We start from the raw sequence: 18,915 nt of genomic DNA, 5'->3' as shown, positions 1-18,915 counted from the left end.
TCATAAGTGGAATTCAAAGAAGATGTGTCTGGTTTGAGTAGTTGACATTCAGAGTCTTGTAAGGTAGCCCCTTTCCTTCTCGAGTAAACAATAGGAGTTTGACTTTGTGAGACTAAAGGTTTGGATGTGAAAACTCGTGAAACTTCAAGTTCAGAAGCAATAGGTGGGAATGACACGGGATTAGGTAGCTGTTACGACTCCTCGTGCCCCTAGCTTACTCCCCTGCAATTGAAGAGCTCAACAATCCAAAATACAAATAAAATTGATAAAAATAAAAGTAGAAAAAAGGAAAAACACAAGACTAATTTACGTGGAAAACCCTAGGTCAGGGAGAAAAAACCACGATCGAATCTTATTATTAAGTTTTCACTGAAATACAGAAAGACTGCTCAAATAAAATAAATAGACAGACAGGAAGCCTTAGGCCCATAAGTAAATTACAAATAAATCCCTAGGGCAAACCAACCATTTTTTCAACACTCCCCCTCAAGTTGGGGTGTAAAGATCGATCAGACCCAACTTGCTGACACAGTAATCAAAACTCTGTCTTAACAACCCCTTTGTAAGGACATCTGCAATCTGCCGATTTGAAGGGATGTAGGGAATACATATGCTCCCATTGTCTAGTCTTTCTTTAATGAAATGTCTGTCAATCTCGACGTGTTTGGTCCTATCGTGCTGGACCGGATTGTTGGCAATACTTATTGCTGCTTTATTGTCGCAAAACAACTTCATTGGAAGCTCACTGTCTTGTCGAAGATCTGTTAATACTTTCTTCAACCAAATCTCTTCACATATACCCAAACACATGGCCCTGTACTCGGCTTCTGTACTACTCCTGGCAAACCACTCCCTGTTTCTTACTTCTCCAAGTGACCAGATTGCCTCAAACAAACGTACAATATCCAAACATAGACTTTCTATCAGCAACAGATCCAGCCTATTCCGAATCTGTATATGCTTCTATACCACGTTTACTAGACTTCCTGAACAGAAGACCTTTACTAGGAGTGCCCTTTAAATACCGTAAGATGCGTTCAACGACTGTCATATGTTCTTCATAGGGAGCTTGCATGAACTGACTAACAACACTCACGGCATATGATATATCAGGTCTCGTGTGAGATAAATATATCAACTTCTCGACTAATCGCTGATATCTTTCTTTGCTAACAGGGGTTCCATTATTAACATTACTCAATTTGACATTATATTCTGCAGGGGTGTCTACAGGTTTACACCCAGTCATTCCTGTTTCTTTGAGGAGATCTAGAGTATACTTTCGTTGTGAGACAGATATACCCTCTTTCGATCGAGCCACCTCCATCCCAAGAAATTATCATAATTTTCCCAGATCTTTAATTTCAAATTCTTCAGCCATCTTTGTTTTAAGTCTCATAATTTCATCAGTATCATCACCAGTTAGAACAATGTCATCTACATACACAATAAGTACTGAAGTCTTTCCTGAACTCGACCTTTTTGTAAACAATGCAGTCTGAGTGCCCCTGATCATACCCCTCAGCTTTAACAAACGTGGTGAATCTGTCAAACCAAGCTCTTGGCGACTGTTTCAAACCATACAAAGACTTCTTCAATCTACAAACCCGATGGTTAAACTGGTGTTCGAAGCCGGACGGAGGGCTCATATAGACTTCTTCTTCGAGTTCTCCATTAAGAAACGCATTCTTCACATCCAACTGGTGCAAAGGCCAATCTTTATTAACAACAACAGATAATAGTATCCGGATCGTATTGAGTTTGGCTACAGGAGAGAATGTCTCAGAGTAATCAATACTAAAGGTTTGGGTAAAGCATTTGGCTACCAGTCTCGCCTTATATCTGTCAATCGAGCCATCGGATTTGTACTTGACAGTAAATACCCATTTACATCCAACCGTCTAGTGCCCCTCAGGAAGAGCAACCTGTTCCTATGTTCCATTTTTCTCTTGGGCTCTTATTTCTTCCATAACTGCAGCCCTCCACTCGGGAGTTTCCATGGCAACTTGTATATTACTTGGAATCATTACTGTATCTAGATTGGTAGTAAGAGCCTTGAACTCAGGAGATAGGTTACTATATGTCATGTAACTATGCATAGAAAACTTTGTACATGACCTAGTCTCTTTTCTCAAGGCAATTGGAAGATCAAGAGACGCATCACGGTTTTCCTCTTCTCCATGTTCCTTACTGCAGCTAGCCATATGATCTATGGATCTTTTGTCAGAATGACTTCCCACACAATCACCTTCCCTTCCACTATTCTCGTTTGCTAGAGTTATTTTTTCAGTGTTGTCTTTTCCATCAGTTTCTCCATCCCCTTCAGTTCCCTCCATTTTCTCATTATCTGCATCAATCTCTATATCTCTGTCCATTCTACAATTATCAGCCTCAACACAATCATCAATATCACAAACAGGGATATTCATATCTGGAACTGAGACCGAGTTAGACTCATGAACTAGAACCGGAGAGGCGACAGGCGGCACTGTTTCCTTCTTGAGATTCTTCCTGTAGTAAGTTATCCAAGGGACTTGATTAGTGGGAAGAACAGGACTAGGAAGAACAGGGCTAGGATGTTCAGGTTCAGCCGACATCTCTAGGGGAATGGAGTATGTGGACCAGTTTGCCTCTTCACTAGAACGCTCCCCCTGAAGAGGACTAACGGGGAAAAACGGTTGATCCTCGAGAAAAGTGACGTCCATAGACACAAAGTACTTCCGAGACGAGGGATGATAACACTTGTACCCACGTTGATGGAGAGGGTACCCAACAAAGACACATTTTTGGGCACGAGGAGTGAATTTCGTACGATTGGGACCATGGGTATGGACAAAGACAACACATCCAAACACTCGCAGAGGTACGTCAGGAATTAACCGGGTGTTGGGATACAATTCTTTGAAACATTCAAGAGGAGTATGGAAGGACAAGACACGGGAAGGCATGTAGTTGATAAGGTGGGCTGCAGTGAGGATAACATCGCCCCACAAATAGGAAGGAAGAGAGGTAGATATCATAAGGGAACGGGCGACCTCTACCAGATGTCTATTTTTCCTCTCGGCAACTCCGTTTTGCTGGGGAGTATAGGCACACGAGCTTTGATGGATAATTCCTTTCTACCAGGAAGTCCCGGAATGAGTTATTAATGAATTCACGCTCGTTGTCACTCTGTAAAATGGCAATTTTGTGTTGAACTGGGTTTCTACGGTCGCATAAAATTGTTGGAAAACAATGGACACCTCAGACTTATCGGTCAAAAGGAAGACCTAGGTCAATTTGGTGTGATCGTCAATAAAGGTGACGAACCACCGTTTGCCTGTAGAGGTAGTGGTAGGTGAGGGACCCCAGACATCACTATGGATAAGACTGAATGGTCTGGATGGCTTGTAAGGTTGAGAGTGGAACGAAACACGACTTTGTTTAGCCCGGATACACGTATCGCACTGTAAGGATGACATATTAATATTATGAAATAAATGCGGAAAAAAGTACTTCATATATTGAAAACTGGGATGTCCCAGACGGTAATGCCATAACATAAAATCAGTTTCAACAACAGAGAAATTCAAAGAAATAAAACTAGTCCTATAACCATCCTTAAAGGAAGTTTCATCAGTCAGGAAATAGAGCCCCCTATCGTGCCGGGCAGTACCAATCGTCATCCTCAAGCCCAGATCCTGAAACAAAACAATGTCGGGTGAGAAAACAGTCTGACAGTTTAAGTCCCTTGTAATTTTACTAACAGATAGTAAGTTATACGAAATTTTAGGAACATGCAGCACATCACGCAATATCAAACCATCAAACGGAGAAAGATGTCCTTTCCCTGCGACAAGGGCAAAGGAGCCATTTGCGATTCTAATCTTTTCATTGCCGGCACTCGGGTGATATGATATAAAATGATCAGAAGACCCGGTTAGATGATTTGTTGCTCCAGAATCTACAATCCAAGGTCGTTTACCATTAATGCTAATAAAACCAAAAGACTGAGTCGTACCTGAGTGTGCAATTGCACTGACCCCAACAGCACTTAAGTTACTCTGACTGTCAGCTTGAGACGGAGTCAAAGTCTTGTCATTTACCGAGTCGCTGTCTAGAGCACGTCCAGAACCAGCCTTGTCCTATGACTGACGTCGTTTGTAATTTGGAGGTCTTCCATGAAGCTTCCAACACTGGTCTTTCGTGTGCCATGGTTTTTTGCAATGCTCACAGATAGGTGGAGGTTTCTTGTCACTATCTGATCCAGATGACTTGGTGGCAAAAGCCGCAGCCTCAGTAGACGTAACAACTGAAATATTCATGGCCTTAGATTTGTCTTCTTCAAGGTGTATTTCAGAGCACACTTCCCTCAGTGACGGTGTAGGACGTTGGCCCAAAATCCTACTGCGAACACCGTCATATTTTGGATTTAACCCCGCCAGAAAATCATACACTCGATCTGCTTCCTCAAGTTTAGAATATTGCGTCCCATCATGTGTACATCTCCAGACAATCTCACGGCATAAGTCCATTTCTTGCCATAACAAGGACAATTTGTTGAAGTATGACGTGACGTCCATAGCTCCTTGCTTATATTCATGAACTTGTTTGCGTAAGGTATAAAGGCGGGATGCATTCTGCTTTTGCGAATACAACTGCTGTACTGCATCCTATATCTTTTTGGCAGTCGTCGTATAAAGTAACAGTCTGCCAATTTGAGGTTCCATGCTACTCACTAGAATTGATCGTAGCAATGAATCTTTTGCTCTCCAAATACGCTCGTAGGGACTACCGAGTTCAGGTTTGGCTATCTCCCCAGTTAGATAACCAAATTTATGTCTTCCTTCCAGAGCCATTTGTATGGATTGAGACCAAGAAAAATAATTTTCACCATTCAACTTTTCTCCAATTATAATTCCTGCAGAGTGTCCTATCGATTCAGATAATAAATTCGTAGCAGGTAAAGAATGGAAAGAGTTTACCGGGTTCTCGGAGCCTAGCTGTAAATTTGACGATTCCGGTTGAACCTTTTTTGAGTTTGTACCAAGAATCGACCCGAAATCCGCGAGCTGTTGCTGGAGGAAAAAAATCTGCTTTTAATCTCATCAGAACACTCTTCGGTTAGACCGGCCGGAGAGTTCGCCGGAAAAACGACCGGACCAGCGTCACTGCAGTCAGAGAGGACCGGTCGTCCTACCACCAGAGGTTGCTGGTCAAAAAACTCCCCCCATCAGTCGCGCAACCCGGTGTGGTCGACATCCCTAGGGTTCGAAGTCGCAGCTGGGAGTTCACGTCTGGGTTGCACAAAGACGCCTGGGAGATCGGCCGGCCTGTTGTGCGCGAAGACGCCTGGGAGTGTTGCAAGACGATCGGCGGATCTGGTCGATTGAAGAAGGGTCAACAGATCAAAACTTGAAGAAGGGTCACCGAACACCATCTGGGCTGCTAGACGATAGGCTGGATCTCGCCGAACACAATCTGCACTTGATGAATTGGGTTGTTTGCGGCTGAAGAGTGGCTGGGCATCGCTCAGATCTGGGCGTGATCCGATCTGTCCATCGATGAATTGGGTTATCATTCCGGCGACACTCATTTGTTGAAGAAGGCGAGGTAAGACAGTCTCTAGGTATTGTTGGACAGCTTCCTTAATCGTGTCAGCTATCTCAAAATTCGTCGTTGAAGGAGACTTATCAATGGTGGCTAGGGTTTCATGGCCTAGGGTTTCGTCCCCTTGTTCTGATACCATGATAAAAATAAAAGTAGAAAAAAGGAAAAACACAAAACTAATTTACGTGGAAAACCCTAGTCCAGGGAGAAAAAACCACGATTGAATTTTATTATTAAGTTTTTACTGAAATACAGAAAGATTGCTCAAATAAATAGACAGACAGGAAGCCCTAAGCCCATAAATAAATTATAAATAAACCCCTAGGGCAAACCAACCCTTTTTTCAACCGAAATCAAGTAGAAAAGAAGAATTTAGAAGAACTTAAGAAGAAACAGCAACTCTTCTCATTAATATGAATCCAAAGATCAGTGCCGGTACATCCACACAAATCTCTCAAGAAAAATAAATCTCCCAAACATAAGAACAGATTCAAGAACCCCTAATTTTCTCCAAGGCAGCTATGGAAGCCCCTCCCCCAGGAATCTGCTTCCTTATTTTTCTACGTGCCTTCCAATCTTTCTCTTTCTCATTTTTAAAATCACAGCCACAGATTCAAGAACCCCTAATTTTCTCCAAGGCAGCTATGGAAGCCCCTCCCCCAGGAATCTCCTTCCTTATTTTTCTACGTGCCTTCCAATCTTTCTCTTCCCCATCAATATGAATCCAAAGATCAGTGCCGGTACATCCACACAAATCTCTCAAGAAAAATGAATCTCCCAAACATAAGAACAGATTCAAGAACCCTTAATTTTCTCCAAGGCAGCTATGGAAGCCCCTCCCCCAGGAATCTCCTTCCTTATTTTTCTACGTGTCTTCCAATCTTTCTCTTCCTCATTTTTAAAATCACAGCCGGGCCCACCTCAACCGTTTTCACCCTCCACAAACTCCCCTGCCAGTCCCTCTGCTGACTCACCCTCCCTTCTAACCGAATTCTCTCCTTTTCTTCCCACTTTGCCCTTTCTTTTATATGTATAAATAATTGGAGGTCTTACAGTAGCTCATTTAGAGAAGGAGCTAAAACTTCAGATATGATGTGAGTAAGAGGTATGAGTAAGAGGTATGGGACAAATAGGCTGAACTTCCCATGGCTCAAATTCTCGCACATTCTCCCCCTGAATTTGGGACTTGGTGAAAAAAGGGTGGTTTTCAAAGAAGGTAACATCCATTGAAGTGTACATTTTTCTAGTAGTTGGGGAATAAAATTTGTACCCCTTTTGATTTGATGGATAACCTAGAAAAATGCACTTGATGGATTTTGGATCAAGTTTAGAATGATGAGGAGAATGATTGCGAACAAAAGAGGAACATCCAAAAACCTGGAAGGGTAACTATGAAGAAAAGTTTTATAGTTGGGAATGAATTTGGAGGAAGACGTCTTGAGGAATTTGAGGACTCAGACTAGGCATTCAATTTATGAGAGAAGTTGCAGTAAGAATGGCTTCTTCTCAAAATAGATTAGGAACATAGAGCAATCATAAGAGAACGAGCGACCTCAAGAATGTGTCTATTTTTCCTTTCGGCAGTCCCACTTTGTTGAGGAGTGTCCACACATGAACTAGTATGAACCATACCATGAGATGAAAGAAATGACCCAAGAGTTAAATTGAAATAGTCTCAAGCACTATCTATTTTGAGGACTTGAATATTACTTTGAAACTAAATGAAGATCATAGAGTGAAAGGATTGAAAAATACTGGATGTTTTGGATTTGTCCTTCATGAGATATTCCCATGTCAGTCTAGTGTGGTCAATACAAAAGTTATGAATCAACATGCTCCAGATATATTTTTTACTCTAGAAGGCCCCCAAATATCACTTTGGATCAATGCAAGGTTTTGAAGATTTGTAGGGCACACTTGGATAAGGATTTCTGATATGTTTGGAGAGTTGACAAACTTCACACTGAAAGTGACTTGGTTTTTTTATTAATGAACAGATGAGGAAACAACCTTTCAAGATACAAAAAATTTGGGTGACCAAGGCAAAAGTGCCATAACATGACTTGATTTTCACTAGACAAAGACGTAGACAAGAAGAGGACTCGGGAATGAAACTAACAGAATTAGAAGAAGACTCACACATGGGGTTGAAAGACGAACTTGGATGATGTTTTCCTTGAAAAGAATAGAGGTCACCTTGCTGCTTAGCAACGCCAATCACCTTTCTCAAACCCAACTCCTGAAATTCACACAAATTCGAATAACATTTAGATATACAATTCAAGTCACTCGTAAGTTTGCTTGTCGACAACAAGTTACAACTCAATTTAGGAACATAAAGAACATTGGAGAGTGGATCATTTGATAATTTTATTGACTCTGTTCCTATAACCTCAGAGAGAGATCCATCTGCTATTCGGACTGTGAATGGCTAAGGTGTGATTTAAACTGGTGGAAAATACTGATGTCACCAGCCATGTGATTTGACGTTCCAGAATCCACAATTTATAATTTCTATTTAGTGTGTTGTACAGAGAAGCAAGGCAAGACAATGTCCTGATGAGCAAAACTTATAGATGATGTAACAGTTTGTTTTGACATGATCTGGGATTGAGCAACTCAACTGACGAGATTGAACAAAATAGTGACAAAGAAACCAAGTAGGTGAGCCAAACTGACTGACTGAAGTGAACCATATCAAACCTCACGATATGTGTTGAATGGATCGGTTAAAATAAACTTGAATCGCTAGGCAAAGAGAGTGCAAAACTCACGATATGTGTGAGGAAAGGCGATGGGCAAAGAGATAGTATTGATAGGGTTTCGGCTGAAACATGGACGGGTGATTGGAGCTAGATCTGGGCAGCGAAACGGACTTGGTCAAGGGACGGACGCATCTGGGTTGCGGAGGATTGAATGTGGGTGGTGGAACTGGAAGACTAGCTAGATTGAGGTTAGCCAGTTTTGAAATGATCAATGTCGGATTGAGGTTGGATAGAGGTGGACGAAACCAATCTGAATGGAGATAGACAGAGGAGATGTGCAACGGAGACACCAAAAAACACTGATTTGAGGTGCGATCTGGGTTTCACTAATAGAGGATCTGTATTTAGGGTTTGGCGACAGATCTGGACAAATTCACGATGATTTACGAACAGATTTGACTTGAGATGGGAGATGGGATCAATGGTGAATGCTTGAGGGAACAGGGGCTAGGGTTCCGGCGATTAGGGTTCAATGCTCTGATATCATGAAGTTTTTAGAGAATATTGATTTTTCTTATTATTCAAAAGGAGCCAGTAATGGGTAATTATAATATTAGAGAAATTCAAACTAAGGAAATTAATTAAAAAGGAAAGTATAACGAATCATAATTAAAATAATAATTAAAACAAATATATATTAAACACAAATCTACAACCTACAAAAACAATCAGATTGTACTAACAAATTCTTGCACGAAATTGATGTTGTCTGGCAAATTCCCTCAAGGATTGCTAAAATTTCGGCCATGGGAGTTTCAAAATTCACATAACAAAATGAACCATCATCCTCAAACCTTCATCAAAATTTTGGATAATAGCAGTCAGACCAGTGGATGGAGGAACCGACTTCCAAGCCGCATCAACATTCAAATTTAGAAACGAACCGATGGACTACATTTCTTTGAGGAGGTAGTGGACAAGGGAAGACCTAGCTTCCCACTTTGGGATCAAAGTAAGGAGTTCAAAATCTCCTCAAAATACTTTAGAATCCATTTGCTCTTCATGGTATGAACTGTATAAAACTTTTAGGTTTGAGAGAATCAGAATCCTTTATTCCATTCACTAAAGAAATATATATGTACAAGTGTACAAGAGAAACCAAAGAAAGAAAACATAGAAAAAGCCATAAAGAAAAATATAACAAAATATCCCTAATATTAGAACTATAACATTGTCACACCCCGCCCCAGACCACCTTCTTAGCCTAGGAAAGGCGTGACTGCAGCAATTATCAACCCTTTGGCTGACACTTTCTGCCTAATAACTCTTGCAGAATAACTCTGATACCAAGATATAACTGAGATACAACGGAATGTCTTTAGGCCAAAATTTATTAATTCAGAAACATAACATATTTAGAGTCATTAAAACACTAGATTCATAAATCCCAAAGCCCTAGTCCCTATATGAACAACAGTAACATGTTACAATATTTACAGTAACCACCTAAACCAACGGGTTACAATATCTTTATCCTTTAGTGGCAGAGCAGATGCAGAGCTATCTTTTGAGGATTTGACCGCTACTTGGAGGAAAGGAAAACATTTGAAAATGGGGTGAGCTTGCTAACCTAGTGAGTGACTTAAGAAAGATAATTGATTCTCATGCAAAAAATCTCAATAAAGAGTTTAGTATATAAAGCTGTTTTAATCATAAAACATTAAAACCGTTTCTCAGTTGAGAATAACCCCACTATGGGTAAAAATAATTTCAACACCAACTGCTAGTCAGTCAAGAGAGAACCCTTTTGCTCAATCTCTGACTCTAACTACCTACGTGCACGTGGCCATACTAAGTACCGTCATACCTTAGGTACTTCTGCTCAGATACCTTCTCAAATGTCCTTCAGTATCGAGCTACTAGGATACCTTCTCAAACGTCCTTCAGTATCAATAGATATCTTCTCAAATGTCCTTCAGTATCTAGTTGGGCGGATACCTTCTCAAATGTCCTTCGGGATTGCGTTTTAAGTAAAACTAGTTATAAATGACTTTCTCTTTAAAGCATTAAAGTATAACACATATAAAAACATAGCTTTAAAGATACTAACGCATGCTGGGTATATTTAACACATATAAATAGCTTTTCAACAAACTTCCCACACATGCATGCACTTAAAATGTAACTCATGGTTTGCTTGGAAATCACTTTGTAAACTAGCTGGCATGAGAATAATCTTCTTTAAAACATGCTTTCTGTAAAACATTGTAAATCAAATATTTTAACCAAATGTTTTGGTCACTCATCTCGATCGCTTAGGAACTTTTCACTCTAGTAGTTCCTTATCTACCTCGGCCTCCCTTTTTCACCCCTAGAATCCAGATTCAACTTACATCTTAGATTACTCATAGTTCTAAACCTTATTTCGAGATACTTCCTTTGCTGTTTTCCAGACTTCACTGTTCAATGCGTCCTCTTTGAAGTTCTATGATCAACGCATGGATTTTGCTCTCAACGCAAAGTTTACTCAACTTTCCCACTCTTTTTAATGTCTTTTTGAATTGTGGTCTGAAAAATGAAGTCTTTGGCCCTATTTATAGGGTCCAAACCTTCTCCAAAGTCGACACCTCCTATTTGGCTGCATGTCCAAGTGTTTCCTCCTCACACTAACAACACAACTTTTTGATCAACGCAATCTAAGTGTCTTTCTCCTATGTAGCCAATGCATGGGCTTCAAATTGCATGTCCTTTGATGCAACCACCTCAAATGCTTAAGGCCTAAGGTTTCCTCCCAAGAAGACACATGGTTTGATGACGTTTTCTATGTGATCTCATCCTTTATATGCGTCCAACTCTTTGATGTTCAACGCATAGTCAACTACTCAATGCATAACAAGCCAACTCACTACCATCGCAATCCAACTTAGCCATCACAAGATCCAGCCATCACCAACGCATAGGTGGCTGGCTGCTCATCCTCGACGTATGGCTCACTAAGTATCACCGCAAGGCTCGTTGGCATGGGCGCATGGCGCTTGGCATAGGCGCTGGTGACCGATGCATGGGCATGCTGCATAGGTGCTGGCCATTCGACGCATGGGCGGGCTGCATAGGCACTGGCCATCGCTCGCTTGCTCGGTCGCATGGGCGTACTCGGCTGCATGGGTGCTTGGCAAGGCGCTCGACGCATGGCAAGGGTGTTCGATGCACGATCGCTCAGCAGGGCGCTTTGATACATGGGCTGTGTGCTTGGCATGGCTGCTCGGCGCATGGGCAGGGGTGCTTGGCTGGCCGCTCGACGCATTGAGCAAGGCGCTTGGCATCGACCGCTCGATGCATTGAGCAAGGGCGCTTGGCATCGACCGCTCGATGCATTGAGCCCGTGCTTGGCATCGACCGCTCGACGCATGGGCTGTGCGTTGTGCATCGACGCATAGGCTGCCTTCCAACGCATGCCTTCACTTCCTTCGCCCACATCCTACCACCAACAACCCTTCCAACGCATCAACACAACCCTTCCAACGCATTGGTCCCTTCCAACGCATCCCCACAAAATTCTATACTTAGCCAAATTTCCAAAATTTTCCCCAAAAGTCAAACTTCCAAATTTCCTATTTTCTTCTAATTTTTCACCATTTTCTCTACCATTCCACACTAGTTTCCACATTAACCTACTCACCTCACTGGTCTCAGTAGGGAACATACTCAAATAGAGAAATTAGGATTCGAGGTTCACAAACACTCTCCTCATGTTGGAGCATGTATGTTAATCATGCCCAACTTATTACATAAATAATCTATACGTATTCCATTCAAGGCTTTCGTGAAGATATCTCTTAATAGTTCTCTAGTCTTCACATTTCCTGTAGATACCAAAGCTTGTTGAACTTTCTCACGTACAAAATGGCAATCAACTTTTGTATGTTTAGTCCTCTCATGGATAGGATTGGATGCAATATGAAGTGCTGCTTGATTATCACACCACAATTTTGTTGGTGTGGTGATTTCAAATCTCAATTCAACAAAAAGTTGATATATCCAAATCAATTCACACACAGACTATGTCATTGCTCTATATTCTGATTCCGCACTTGAACGTGATACTATATTTTGCTTCTTACTCTTCCAAGAAATCAAATTACTACCAACAAGAATACAATATCCCGAGGTTGGTCTTCTGTCTTCTTTAGATACTGTCCAATCGACGTTTGAGAAACATTCAATATTAGTGTGACCATAATCCTTACATAATAAACCATGCTCGAGAGCAGCCTTCAGATAACGCAGATTAATGCAACCCAATGATCAACTGTAGGACATGACATTACTGGCTCACAATACTCACTGAATAGGCTATTTCAGGTTGAGTCACTGTAAGATAATTAAGTTTTCAAACTAACGTCCTATATCTTTCAGGATCATTTAGCTATTCCCCATCTTTTGTGAGCTATAAGTTAGGCATCATTGGCTTAGCCCTTAGCTTCCAGTTCAGTCAACAAGTCAAGTACATATTTTCTCTGTGATACTTGTATTCCTTTCTTGCTTCTTATTACTTCAATTCCTAAAAACTATTTCAAAATGTCCAAATCTTTTGTATGGAATTGACTATGGAAAAAGGTCTTTAGGGACTGGATACCTACAACATCATCACCAATAATCACAATATCATCAACATATATGACTAACAGGATGACACCACTCTCTGATCTTTTAAAAAAGACCAAATGATCTGACTAAAGTATTTTCTCTTTTGCATTCCAAAGCTTTCAATCACTTGACTAATTTGCCAAACCAGGCATGTGGACTCTGCTTTAATCCATACAAGGATTTACGAAGGTGACACACCTTTCCACAACAAAACTTGGTGGTTGCTCCATATACACCTCACATACCAGGATGAGACAAAGCTTCAAGAACAGTTTTAGGGATAGAGATAGACTCTAAGGATGCAATGAATGAACGTGTAAAAGGAGAAAAATGATTATATGAGGCAAAAGAGGAAATAAGATGAGTGCACTTATGTTTACCTTTATGAAGAGCCATAGGAAGATCATTACTCATTTCTGGATCCAATGACGAAGAAGACTTTGGTAAAGGGCATGGAATTGCAGGAGATGAAGAGGCCTCTGATATAGGACATGGAACTAAAGGAGGTTGACGTCGATTGTAGACCTTAGTGATGGGTGGATGAATCAAGACACAAATAGAGATGAATCAAGAAGAGGATTAGAAGGGGAAACAACTGTGTAGACAAGGAAATCATCCTCTAACTCCGTATGCTCCCCCTGGCTCTTATTCGAAGAGAAAGAAAGTGAGGAGAAGAATGAGGAATGTTCAAACTGTGGAATGGAAGAAGGCATGTGATTTATTAAGAAACAAGTTGTGGAAACATCAACCCAAAAGGATTTTGGAACATGCATATTAAACATTAAGGCTCTGGCTGTTTCAAGAAGATGGCGATTCTTTCGTTCTGCAACTCCATTTTAAGATAGAGTATCAACACAAGAAGATAAGAATGCTATGGGCATCTAAATAAGACTTAAGTGCATGAGAGAAATATTCTTTAGCATTATCGCTCCGTAAAATTTTAAAAGCACCACTAAATTGAGTGTGAATTTCAGTATGAAAGTTACGAAAATGAGAAAGTAACTCAGAACGATTTTTCATTAAATATAACCACGTTACACATGAATGGTCATTGACAAATGTAACAAAATACCGAAACCCTCTGGACTCAATAGGACACAAACCCCAGACATCGAAATTAATTCAAATGAAGCACTAGCTCGTTTATTGACTCGAGGATTCAAACTCAAACGATGAAATTTAGCAAACTGACATGACTCACAATCTAAGGAAGACGAATGTTGAAATTGGGGAGGAAGACTTTTCGACACAGAGATAAACGGGTGACCCTAACTGTTGAAATCGTAATTTACTTGTCAAGATTATCAGAAGTAGAAGTGACATGTGCAGACACCTGAACCCAATCCGAAACGAGCAGGGCTCCCCAGGAATTTCAATTGCGCAACTATTCATCACTGTAGGAATTGGTTTACCTATCTCAATAAAGTGTATGATTGGTTCGAAGAACGTCTTGAAATTCAGGTGATTGCAGAACCACGATTATATGACCAATTATATATTATATTTATAATTTTTTCAAAAAAATATTATTAGTAAAACTTCTAACAAATGAATTACGAAAATGCAAATTTTGTAAAGATGAATAGAAGTGACATGTGTAGACACTTTTTGGCCTTTATTCAACAATTTACTACATTCACGTTTTGTATGGCCAGGTTTACGACAATAATAGCAAACAACATCTCCTAAATTTAATCGTTGGTTATTGGGGATAACTTTTGGAGCTATTTGATCCAACTCCCTTATTACCTCTATAGTCATTTGTGCACCTAATCAAAGCATTGATAGAATCACAAAACTTGAGATGTTTGTGGCTTGACAAAACTTGATATTTGGGCATCTCATATTTAGGTATAAGACCAATTAAGAAACTCATGGTAAACTTTCACGTTGAGCCATTAGAACTTTTGGATCAGTGCTAATTGACATTAAGGCATTGAATTTTGCACATGTATTTTTGACCTCCATAAAGTAACTTGTAAGGGATTTCTCTCCTTGATTTGGTTGATATAGAGTCTTAGAAACATCAAACACTCTATTAATGTTCTTTTTCCCAGAATAAAGAAAATCCAATATTCCAATAGTTCCTTGATTGATTCACAATGATTTACTAACTCAACGATTTTGTGGTCGATAGAATTCTTGATTCGTAGAAGCATTCTTGAATCGTCTCACAACCAAATTTTTTTATTAGCATCTGTCGGTCACTCTTCTGTGATATGATCATCCATCTCAATGCTCCTAATAAAGTTGCGAATATCTGATCTCCATGAATAGTAATTTGATCCATTCAACTTGTGTTCAGTTACTTTTGACACCATAGGAATCTTCTCAGACATGACTACTAGTTTCTTGCCGGGCATTACCTCAAAACAAACAAAAAACGGACAGAAACACGAAAAGAAGACGAATAGAAACCCACGAACACACCACCAAACAAATGCAAATAGACCACAAACAATGAGTATATAGCCCAAACAAACACACCACCAAAGAGAGCTAAAAAATCTGATGACATCCACAAAAGATGAACAGGAACTGGTGATGCATATGCCTACACACGCCGACGCGAGAATTGGATATCAATAAGAACTGGTGGCGCGTGAGCTTCACGTGTTGGTCAAATGGACACTGAACTTCGGAGTTTTGTAGATCGGCGGCTAGGCTCTTCGTTGGGCTAGGCGATGTCAAAAAATAGCGAAAAAATGATGGCAGATAGTGGCTGACGACGGTGGCAGTGGGTAAAAGTATAAACCCATCCCTCCACATAAAAGAAAACCCTAGATGTAACACAAAAAAGAGGGTTCTAAATTCTCAAACCCTAGGGTTCACAAAACTCTAATTTTCTAGAGCTCTGATGTCATAAAACTCTTAGATTTGAGAGAATCAAGATTCTTTGTTCCATTCACTAAAGAAATACATATATACAGGTATACAAGAGTAACCAAAGAAGGAAAGCGCGGAAAAAACCATAAAAAGAAAATATAACAAAGATATTTACAATAATAAAATATCCTTTATTAGAACTATAACAATCTGGAATCAGATTGTTTGATCAATAGATATTCCTATTCGACCGGATTGCCCAGCGTGAAATAGTGATAATGCCCAACTCATCTTGTGAACAGGTCGAATTTAGAGCCATCCATCAAGGGGTTTCTAGAGATCAGGTTGCAGACCAGCTTGCATGGTTACAACCCAAGCACCTTTTAACTTCCTGAGAAAGTTGAAACTTTCCCATCTTCCATTTAACTCTCACGTCCCACCAAGTGGATAAGGAAGCAGGAAGCCTTAAAGGATGGATGGGTCAGCCACTCATTCTTAAAGAAGTAATTGATGAGTGAAACCCAATTTCATGCAGTTAATTTGGAAGTAGAAAAAGAATTATATTCCTTCACTAATAAAAATAATACAATATGGTCTTATCATATTGGAGAAACACTGAGAGATACCATTAAGGGTAGATGCTAGAAATAGTATTAGGATATAAAGGATATAGTAGATTATGCTTGCAAGTTTACTAAAGAGTGTGTGTGTGTGTGGTTCTTATCACAATGACAAGAAAGAAAAGACTATAAATATATATAAACAAAATACCAGCTGGAGAGTAGTCATATGTTGAAGTTCCATAAGATACCACTAAATCTACAGATCAACTAATGTAACCTTACGAGTGTGAATTTGAAGAAGTTAATTTCGTTGATCCTAATAAGTAGAGAAGTTTGCTAAAGGATTTCAATCCTTAATGTTTCAGTTAATATTTATGCATGAGTTATATTATCTCCCTCCTCCATTGGTGGATTCTAAAATGTTTACTTGTTTCGCAGTTGAAAGAGATGGCTGAGAAAATGCCAGAGGGACACACTGCTATCCTCAACTCTGGCACTGTTTTTGGGCAAAATGGTAGTAATTTCAACCAGCTTTCCACTGAGAGCCTTTCAATGAGCATAAACTCTCGTTTGGAGTCTAATGGCATTTCAAAATGTCAAACCTTATCAACTGGAAGCAAAGTACAAAATGAGAAGGCAGAATGGGTTGTACAAGACGAACCAGGTGTGTACATAACTCTATCTGCTTTGCCAGGAGGATGCAATGAGCTGAAACGAGTTCGTTTCAGGTACTAAATTTAGCTCACTTTTTTGTGAAAGTTTATTGACGCTTACATGGCATTAAAATCAATCTTGTTTCATCATCCAACTGTATTCCTTTGTAATGCCTATGTCATCAATCCATATCTTTCTAATGCTGATTGTTGAAATTCCTTACCTCATCGTAATCCCCATAACTTAATACTTAAGTTGACGCCTTATTACCCAATGTACGCTTGTGTTGTCTAATAAAAATATTTTGTTTCCTATCATAAAAGATAAAAATTTGAAGGTTTGTTTGGAAAACTGTTTGAAATATATATATATATGTATGTATGTATGTATATATTAATAGCTTTGTGATAGGAAACCGTTATTGTGTAGGTTAAAGTTACCCACTCCTTGGTTTCTTGTTTACTTCTAAAAAATCTGTTTTTTAAAAAAAATAAATTTCATCGATAATGGTAATACCAGTTAATAGACTCCCAACTTCCCATAGGTATATTGAAACAGTCGATGTAAGTAGAGTATTGAAACTATATTGAAAAGATTACATTTACTCTAAACTTTTTGACCTATCAACTTAAGCTTTTTAGTCTAGTGATATATCGTGTTTACATAGAAATATTCCTTATTCATATTTAGGAGTATCCACGATGGTGAGTGTTGTAAATATATTTGGATGATAATCTAAGATTATCCTAACCTGCTGTTTTAGGTTAGCTTAAGATAAGTTTAATCTTTCCAATATCTTCTCAACAAGTAATGCTTTTTTTTTCTCTCTTTTATTGAACTTGTTCACTGCCTGCTTGGGCTATCAGTACGAAAGTTTGTTACGGTTCAATTTAAAGTCAATAATGTCACTGATTCAGTTGTTTTTTTTCCTTTTCTTTTTTTCCTTCCCCTCTCTCTATTCTATCCACTTAAGTGTAATAGGCACCTATATATACAAAATCAAGCAGCCCTGCTTGCATATTGTTGCTATTATGAAAGACCAACAATCTCATTATGAGTTAACTAGTAAAGCAAAGCATATGTTCTCAGTTTTCCTGTGTTGAAAATTGTGTTGCAGTCGAAGACATTTCACAGAAGCACAAGCAGAGAAATGGTGGGCGGAATTCGGAGCGAAGGTTTGTGAGCGGCATAAAGTAAAGAATACAGATTAACAAGTTGTCGATGCTCGAATTGAATTGACCAGGGAAAAACAAGCCAATGAGAAAGCACTTCTGGTGATCATCTTTCTCTTCTTCTCTAGACAACATTGTCCCCTTAAATCTTTCCATTGATTTTGAGTGGGGGATTGATCAGGGCAATCTAACATTTAGGTTCATATATTAGATAACTAAAAGTGTAGCCGAGGAATTAGAAAGAAATACAAAGCTTCAAACTTTCAACTCTCCCCCTTAGAATGCCAGTGTTCTTAATTACCTTTTTATTTTTTTGCTCACCTTTCTCTCTTTGCTTCGTTTCTTCCCTTCAACTTAGGGAAAAGTCCATATTGTAATTAGCTTAGCAGGTATCAATCAGAAATAGTCTTCTTGCTTTTTACTATCACATCGGACCCCCCTTTTGCTGGAAATTTGATGGAAAAATGGCCACTAACTGTTTATTTATTTTTCATTTCATTACCTTCTTTTTTTCTTATTCCATAAAACCAAGTACAAATGTGAAGTATGGAGCCCACAGATATCCCGGTTATTATTATTATTATTATTTTATAAGAAATGAAACTTTTCATAAAAATTTTCTATGTATATATATCTGTCTATCATATCTAGAGTATTTGTAGCATTCCGGGTAAAGAATATCCATAGTAATCTGGTTGGCTCTACTGGATAATCTCATGAACCGTTAGCTTGATAAGAACTCCATCGTATTAGATTGAT

At 39.4% G+C, this 18,915-nt stretch overlaps 1 protein-coding gene across 3 annotated transcripts in view; it reads left to right on the top strand.

The window, feature by feature from the left end:
* LOC120079895 (PH, RCC1 and FYVE domains-containing protein 1-like) overlaps positions 1-18,649 on the top strand; it is a 73,819-nt gene extending 55,170 nt beyond the window's left edge. For all 3 annotated transcript variants that reach the window (XM_039034340.2, XM_039034343.2, XM_039034342.2), the window contains 2 exons: positions 16,769-17,058; positions 18,102-18,649. In XM_039034340.2, coding sequence (XP_038890268.1) covers positions 16,769-17,058; positions 18,102-18,195 — 384 coding nt within the window. In that variant the 3' untranslated portion in view covers positions 18,196-18,649. The remainder of the gene's footprint in view (positions 1-16,768; positions 17,059-18,101) is intronic.
* The last annotated feature ends 266 nt before the right edge of the window (positions 18,650-18,915 follow it).

Source organism: Benincasa hispida, chromosome 6, assembly GCF_027475165.1.
Source record: "Benincasa hispida cultivar pf3 chromosome 6, pf3_genome.v1.1, whole genome shotgun sequence".
NCBI lineage: Eukaryota > Viridiplantae > Streptophyta > Magnoliopsida > Cucurbitales > Cucurbitaceae > Benincasa > Benincasa hispida.
The sequence above is the reverse complement of the archived record's forward strand: the minus strand, read 5'-3'. Positions and strand labels throughout refer to the sequence as shown.